Source organism: Echinops telfairi, unplaced genomic scaffold, assembly GCF_000313985.2.
Source record: "Echinops telfairi isolate 266 unplaced genomic scaffold, ASM31398v2 ScPeMD7_7458;HRSCAF=8496, whole genome shotgun sequence".
Classification (NCBI taxonomy): Eukaryota; Metazoa; Chordata; class Mammalia; order Afrosoricida; family Tenrecidae; genus Echinops; species Echinops telfairi.
Genome location: NW_022111358.1, coordinates 30,351,487 through 30,359,690, shown reverse-complemented (window position 1 = coordinate 30,359,690; position 8,204 = coordinate 30,351,487). Strand labels below are relative to the sequence as shown.

The following is an 8,204-nucleotide window of genomic DNA, read 5'->3' as shown; positions in this document are numbered from 1 at the left end:
TTGTTGTTTGGGCCAAGGAGTTGGTTTTGTCTCGGGGCCCTCGTGGGACAGAAGGGAGCTCCGCTGTTCTCATGCTGGGTCTACCGCTGCAGCCACTGTGTCCATCCACATCATTTGGCTCCCCCTCCACTTTGCCCCATTGTGACATCCTTCGCCAGGGAGGGGTCTGCCTTGACCACATGCCCACAGTGCCTGAGACGCAGTCTTGCCGTCCTTGGCTCTGAGGAACATTCTGGTTGTACTTCTTCCCGGACAGATGTTTGTTCTTTTGGCCCTCTGTGGTACTTTCAGTGTGCTTCGCCAGCACCATGGTCAACATGCATGGACTTTTCTTCAGTCTCCCTCCTCCATGTCCACCTTGCGTATGCAGATGCAGCAGTGGTACGTCAACAATGGCGCAGACTTTCCCTGACCGGCTAAGATGGCGGTTCTCAACCTGGGGGTCGAATGACCCTTTCTCAGCGGTTGCCTAAGGCCATCGGAAAACACATAAATATTTTACAATTTTTAATGACATATTGTCTTGTGATTTAATCACTATGCTTTAATTATGTTGGATTATGTTCAATTTGTAACAATGAAAACACATCCTGCATCTCAGATATTTACAAGATGATTCATCACAGTAGCAAAATGACAGTGATGAAGAAGCAACGACAATAATGTTAGAGTTGGGGGGTCACCACCACATGAGGACCTGCATGAAAGGGTCGCGGCAAGAGGAAGGTGGAGACGGCCGGGCTAAGAGAATGACCCGTTCATTCTGACGTCTCCTCCTGTGCCCTCAGAGCCTCAGTGGGCTCAAGAGGAAGAGAACTTGAAGGAGACCTGTTCCCTCTTCCCGACTCTTCCCAGTGTGTGCCCAGCGCTCCCCCGACAAATCTGGCTAGACCAGAGCATGTACATGGGCACAGATAAGAGCTCTTGACACATGGAATCCAGCACAGATAAACCCTCAGGAAGAGTAATGAGAGTAGTGATACCATAAGGGTAGGGGGAAGGTGGAGGGAGAAGTGGGAGAAAGGGGGGAACCAATTGCCATGATCAACATATAACCCCTTGCCCAGGGGAGACAGTGGATGATGTAAAATATGAAAATAATAATTTATAATTTATCAAGAGGTCAGGAGAGTGGGAGGGGAGAGGAGGGAGGGAAAAAAGAGGAGCTGATATCAAGGGCTCAAGTAGAAAGAAAATGCTTGGAAAATGAGGATGGCAACATATGTACAAATGTGCTGGATACAATTGATGTATGGATTGTTACACAAGCTGTAAGAGTCCCCAGTTGAATTACATATATGCTATGAGTTACTAACCGACTGAGTTGACACTCTTTCTGGTCAGCTTTGTCCGTCACAAACCCTACGCTATGACGTTTGCGTGTTTGTAGACTCGGTCAGTCCCAATCGGAGGCAGCGAATCTGTATTTGCTGAGTGTCTGATCGGAACCATCTTCCGCCGTGTCTCTCTTCTACCCTTGGGTATGGATCTAGACCAAACAGTCGGTGTGGTGATTCTAGCTTCTTTCGCTGTCGTGGTTTTGGAGTAGTGAGTTGCTTGCCGTCTGACCCAGATAGTCTGAGCATGACTGGACCTCTTCCTTGAAAGCAAAGCTAAGCTAGTTGCTTTAGACACTGCTGTCAAGCTCACGTGGTGATGCTGCCTGCCTCTTTTAATGGCTTGTTTGCAATATGGCCTCTTCCTACTTAGAAACTAACATCTGCTGAGCTTGCTTGCTGGGAGGCTCACTCTTAAGTTTTATAATGGCATTTGGCCAAAAGAAATAAAAATCGTTGCTGGCCTGAATTGAGTTGTCTTGATCCCTGAAGGTCGTTTGGGATATCTGCCTTCTTCGCTTGCGTTCATTGAGTATAGGGCGGAGAGGAGACCTGGTCTCTGGTTCCGCCATTCTGGGCAAGATCCCTAAAGCCCTTTGGGCCTCTTTAACTGCAGGATGGAAGATAAAGTATAGTGACTCCCTTATAGAAATGTGAAGATCGTTAATGAGTTAACTGTATCAATTAAGCAAGTTCCGAGAATGGAACGGTACCCGTAATGAGCACTCAATAGTTTATGTTATTATACTATCTTTACCGACTTCACAAACTACCCGGGGTCAGGGGTACCGTCTCTTTCTGCCGGAAGCCCATTCCTAGGAACCTGGACTTGATCCCCAAGAGCAGGGCATCGTCAAGGAGGGGGGCCCTGCCTTTGTTGTGGGGTTCCATTCAGAGCATCTCCTGTCTCCCACGGTGGGGCTTTGGTGGTAGCATTAGGGACCTACCCCTCTTTGAAGCACCTAAATCTAACAAGGTTTTCCCTGAATACACATATTTCAAAGCTCATTGGATGCGTGAGCAGACCTCACCCTCAGGAACTCAGGGCTATGTCGATACGTCAGGCCTTTGCAGGCGAGAACCTTCCCCGGGATGAACTAAATCATTCGGCAGAGAATCCCGGGAGCATGCTTTGGTGTTGCCACATGCACGGTTCAGACATTCTTGAGCTTCCCCAAGTCTTCCTGACGCCGGATCACAGGGTCCCAGAGCCTGCCCGGTCTTGTTCTGCCTCTGGGACTCACAGACCCTCGTGGTTGAGTTTGTTAAAGATGCTGTCAATCCCCTTAAACCGGAACTGAACAACTTTGCTTGCACCCCTGTGAGCACCTTATAAGGTCCCCAGTTTCTGCTGAGATGTCTGATCAAGGCAGAGAACCTTCATTTTCCAAAGGGAAAATGTAGGCTCATGGGAATCAAATGATTTGTTTAGGGAAATGGCAACAGAGCTAAAAATTTAGCTGAGCCAGAATTAGAACCTTTGGATCCCAATTATATCTAAAATACAGTCATCGGGAAGACTTCACTCTTAAATAAAACATTCCTTTAATAAAATACTGCACATAGACATTTTTTCTTCTTAAAGATTTATGACCAGGATGTTTGGTGTTAATTATAACGTATGCTGGTACTATATAATTAGTAGCAAAAACAAAGCTTCTCAAATAAATAGGCTTCAGCTTTTTTGTTTTGTTTTGTTTTTTTGAGGACATGTTCTGCAAACCAGCCGAAATGGGAGAAGGAGGAAAAGGACTAGACTTTTCTGCGCCAACAGGCTCTCAGTGGACATGAGCGATAGAAAGGAGTCATGTGTACCCTCCAGGAATCAGCAGTAACATTGGAGTGACCTGCTGGCCAGAGGAACCCTGACCCTTCTCTTTGCCCCTCTGCCTGGGTGTCAGAGCTCCCATCAGCCCCACAGAAGCCCCACCCACGAGGCATCCGAGGACCCAGGAGGAAGGTGGAAAATCCTCGGGAAACCAGAGCTGGGCTAGGGAGGAAGATCAAATGTGATAGAGGGGAAACCCATTCCACCTGAATGTTCTGACCGAGAACAAGTTCTAGGTCACTGCCGCCATCCAGAAAGCCAAGACACGACCATGACCACATGGTGTGAGTGGAGTGAAACAACTTAAGTAAGAAAGGGAAAGGGCCCCACTGACCCCTTATTAATTACACTTAGAGTTGGTCCCCCATCATGAATCGTGCCTTTCCTGAAGATTCAAATGCAATCAAAGCCTCTTAGGTATTGTTTGGCATCTAACTTGCATGCTATGGGAGATACTAAAATCTCCTCCTGCCTCTGGCCTTCCTTCCCTTTTGACTCTGCTACTCTTTTTTCTTTCTTTCTTTGATCCATTTGAGCACTGGTAGACAATTCTCCGTTGGACTCCCCCTGTCTGGCTCTACTTGGAAGTTTCGCTTTTGTATACCTGATAGAAGAAGAAGAAGTCTTCAGAGGGGGAAAAAAAAATCCAGAACTGACCCAAGTTTTAGCAGTCAAGGCTCCCTCAAATACCATCTACTAGTTGTTGTGTTTGGTTTTAAAAAAGAAACAGCACCCAATATCATTGGAATTGCCAGCAAGACAGGAGCACCTGAGCTGACCAGCCCCTCTGGCCCCAGAACAGGTGGCAGAGACCCTCACCCCCCTCCATTCCTGGCACAAGTCATTGCCTTTCAATACTGAAAACGGCATGTCCTTTACAAAGACTTCTTTCCTGGCTGGCCCAGGACCCGGCTGAGGCAGTAGGGGACGAGACTGGCGGCCATCAGGGGCACCGCCGCACTTTTGCAGAAGGACAGGCCGTAGAAGAGCAGCTCGATTTGGGAGGGGGGTCTCAACGAGTCGAAGAAGTGCAGGAAGACCAGGGAGGCCAGGATGCAGCCGAGGCGGAAGGGGAGCCACCTGCCCAGCTGGCCCCTGCAGCTCGCTCGGTACATCGCGGAGTTGAGAGCCAGCCCCAGGCCGAAGAGGGTGCCCAGGTTCCTGAAGAGGCTGGCAAAGGGTGTGCTGTCAATCAGGACCCATTCGGGGCGTTCACACCAGCGCTTGGCTTTCTCCAGCGTCCACAGCAGGTCCACATCCAGCCCCTTCAGCACCAAGTAAAACCCGATGGCGACGCTGAACAGGAAGCAGGTGACGAGAGAGTACTTCTTGAGACTGGTGTTGTAGATGCGCTGGGTGCGGCAGAAAGCTTCAGCCACAGCAATGCCTGTGTGGGGAAAAGACCGGCCGGTCAGGCTGTGGCTTTAGCTGGCGGGGGGTGGGGGATGCCGGTGATGGAGGGCTGCCATGCCATCGGTCTTGACGTTGTGGAATTACGTCACAGCTGCCCTGGAATCTGGATAGAAAAGTTATGTCTTGTCCCTTCCAATGACCTGTGGGGGTGGGAGAGCCTCCTGTCCCTCCTTGAAGACCCCCTCGAGGCCGGGGGGACTTATGTGCACTGGGTAGCCCAGGTCATCTTGAAGGGGATTTTATGGTGTCAAACGTCTTTCTTAGGCTGAGCTCAGATTGGTCTCCCTCATAACTCGTATGCCATCTGCTGTTTTCAGTTCTTTCTGCAAAGCAACCCCCCCCCAAAAAAAAACAACCCCAAACTCACTGCCGTTGGGTGGATTTCAACCCACAGCAATGCTATAGGACAGCAGTTGCCCCGGTGGGTTTCTGAGACTCAATCTTTCTGGGAGTGGGAAGCTTCATTTTCCTGCCTCCGAGTGGCTAGCAGTTTCGATCTGCTGACCTTGTGGTTCGCAGCCCAACGGGTCACCCCCTATGCCATGAGGGCTCCTCTGTTCCCTCTTCAGGAGTGAGTGTATTGTAAACGTAGTGCCCCCGGGCATATTTGAAAATAATTATTCTCTTGTCTAGTCTAAACCTTAGGTCTCCCACATGACACAGCTTGTAGCTTCTCCCCAGCGCCCACCAAACCACTTGCCATCAAGTCCGCTCCAGCTCACAGTGACGCTGGGAGACAAACTAAAGCGGTGGCAGAGCATTTACAAAGCTGTCATCTTTATGGAAGCAGACTGCCGCATCTCCCTCCTGTGTGGCTTTGAACTGCTGACCTTGCAGCTGGCAGCTGGATGCTTGACCGCTGGGCCGCTAGGGCCCCTTCTCAAACACACAGCCCGAGACGAAGTGCAGTCTTCCTTTCAGGGGCGCTTGCTTTCAGGAGACCACTCTCCCCCCTGTTCTCTGTTCTTCCTGTCTCTGGGAAAAGGGAGCCCGCCACGTCCCCAAGCCAGGGGGCTTCAAAAAGTTCTTAAACGATGGAGTTGAAAGGTAATGGAATGCTTCTACGAAGTTGTTGAAGCCCCTTCAGATTGCAATGGAACCCACAAGACCAGGACATTCTTTCTTATACTGAGCCCAAATCTTTTCTGCTCCTCAGACAACACGGGCATTCAAGCCCTGAGCAAGAGACCAGCCCTCGGCACCTACTAGGTTTGCCAGTGACTGTGCTCCCTGCGACAGTGCTCTCTGCCACGTTGGTCCTGCAGAGGCTGGGAAGTGCTGGGAGGGTTCCAGTTACTACAATTGGATAGATTAATTGGGTGCATGACACTTTTCTAGAACACACTTGCATGCGCACCCGGGGACACTTCTGCCGAAGTGAATCATGTGTCTCCCACTCTGGAGACGGGTAGGGAGAAGCTGGGCTGCAAGGGTGGGGAAGGGAGTCGGAGTAGCTGATACCTGACAAGACTCCAGCAACCACCTGGTGGGGGAAATGAGCAGCGAGGAAGATGCGCGACAAACAGACGTTCAGCTGCACGGCCCAGAATCCCAACCACAGAATGACGTTCAAGCACCTGCGACAGGAGAGACGACCATCAGGGGACTTGTTGAACCTTCAGCAGGAAGACGGATACCGGAGCTTGGCAACCTCAGGATCCAGCCCATCTTTTAAAGTAAGCTCGAAAAGCCAAGGCTCAAAGGTAGCCCGTGACTGGATGTGTGAGACCTCACTTATGTGAATGTTATCCATAGTCTATAGATGCTCTCTCTTCATGGAGCCCTGGTGGCGTAGTGGGCTATGGATTTGGCTGCTAACTAGAAGGTCAGCAGTTCAAGCCCATCCACTGCTCCAGGGAAGAAAAAGGAGGCTCTTTGCTCCTGGGGCGATTGACAGCCTTGGAGACCTGCAAGGGTAGTTGTATCCTGTCCCTTAGGGTCACAATGAGTTGGAATCTAAACTTTTTTACAGAGCCATGTTAACCGTTGCTAGCTGAGGTAGTTAGTTTATTGTGCCAGCCTGGCTGATAAACACATCTGGAATAATTGAAGGGTGGAGAGATAAATGGCTCAGTGAGCCTCGCCTTACTTGTCTCTCACTCTTTGATCATCGAACCAGTGTGCGGATGCCTTGCTTGTTCTGTGTCTCAATTTGCAAGCTACACTACCTGTGGGACACCTAACCTGTGGACTGTGTCGCTGTAGTTTGAGGTTCCTTTAAGACCTGCCTCGTCACACAATTGGAATGTACATCTCTTGAGCTGGGGACTGACTGTTGGTGACCTGGCTGACTGTTGGTGACCTGCCTTGCTGGTTGGCTGCCTGTGCCTGGAGAATCTGGATCTCTCTACAGAGGACGACCTGGTGACCCTCAAGACTTGAAGGACTGCCAGTGTCTCACAACTCTAACATGTTTGAATTGTACTGAGCCATTTGTACTGTTTTATAATATAACTGCTTATTTCTTGTGTTATCTACCTATCTGTCTATCTATCTATCTAACTGCTTTATAATTTAACTGTTTATTTCTTGTGTTATCTCTCTCTTTCTCTCTCTCTCTCTCTCTATATATATATATATATATATATATATATATATATATTTATTTATTTGCAATCTGGTTTTGTCTCTCTAGAAAACCCTGTCTAACACACTAGCTAAGGGTTTGCACAGTGGCTGCCTATCCATCATTCCATGTCATCAGAATGTCTCTTGCTTATTTTAAGTCTGGATGGGCAACTCTATGATTGCTACAGAAATGAGCTTTTTATTTAACCCTACCCCTGGTGATGTCGTGGGTGACCCGTTGAGCTGCTAACTGAAATGCCAGCGGTTCGAATCTACCGGGAGCTCCATGGGAGAAAGATGAGGTTTTTCCTCCCATAAGGAGTTCCAGTCTGGGACGCCCACAGGGGCATCTCCACCCTGTCCCGTAGGATCCATAGGAGGCAGATTCAACTGGGAGGCAGTGAGTTGATTTTGATTTGGAGAAACCTAAAACACAAACTCTCCACCCTCAAGCCGATGCCAACTCACAGCTACCCAATCAGAGGGTGGCCCCACAGGGTTTCTGGGGCTGTAAACTTTCCGATGCAGGCCGACACATCTTTCTCCCGCGGGCCAGCTGGTTGTCGTGAACCACCGACCTTTGGCTTAGCAGCCAAGTGCGTTGACCACTGTATGTAGCCCCAGTGCTCTTTTGAGTTTAAAAGTTCCTTCAATCCCTTAGGCCTCGTTTCTTATCTGTTAAATAAGGCTGCACGGATGGGTTCCTTCCAGCCCTAACGTTCTGTGACTCTGATAGTCAGCCTCGACTCTTATCAGTGACCCCCAAGGCACGGGAGTGGGCTGGGGGACTGTGAGGGAGGGCAAGGCTGTGTCAGCTCCAGAGAGCCAATTCACCAGCCACCCCCCCCCCACCCGTGAGCTCTTACCGAAATCTGTAGGTCGGTTTTTTCTTTCCCCGAAAGACAGAGAGGGTGGCTGTGACCATCACGTAGTACACACCTGCAGTGCCCATGGCATGGCCGGAGGGACTCCCTGAAGGGCAGGGAGGAGATGAATGGATGACGGGTGAACAGGGAAAACCTCCGGGAGATTTCCAGAGGGTGTTATCTAGCCACCCT

At 49.8% G+C, this 8,204-nt stretch overlaps 1 protein-coding gene across 1 annotated transcript in view; it reads right to left on the bottom strand.

Moving 5' to 3' along the window:
* Positions 1-2,863: 2,863 nt before the first annotated feature.
* The window catches only part of G6PC1 (glucose-6-phosphatase catalytic subunit 1), a 9,590-nt gene continuing 4,249 nt past the window's right edge, over positions 2,864-8,204 (bottom strand). Inside the window, exons 3-5 of the mRNA XM_004707195.4 lie at positions 8,013-8,118; positions 6,040-6,155; positions 2,864-4,552 (exon numbers count right to left, since the gene is read on the bottom strand). Coding sequence (XP_004707252.3) covers positions 4,041-4,552; positions 6,040-6,155; positions 8,013-8,118 — 734 coding nt within the window. The 3' untranslated portion in view covers positions 2,864-4,040. The remainder of the gene's footprint in view (positions 4,553-6,039; positions 6,156-8,012; positions 8,119-8,204) is intronic.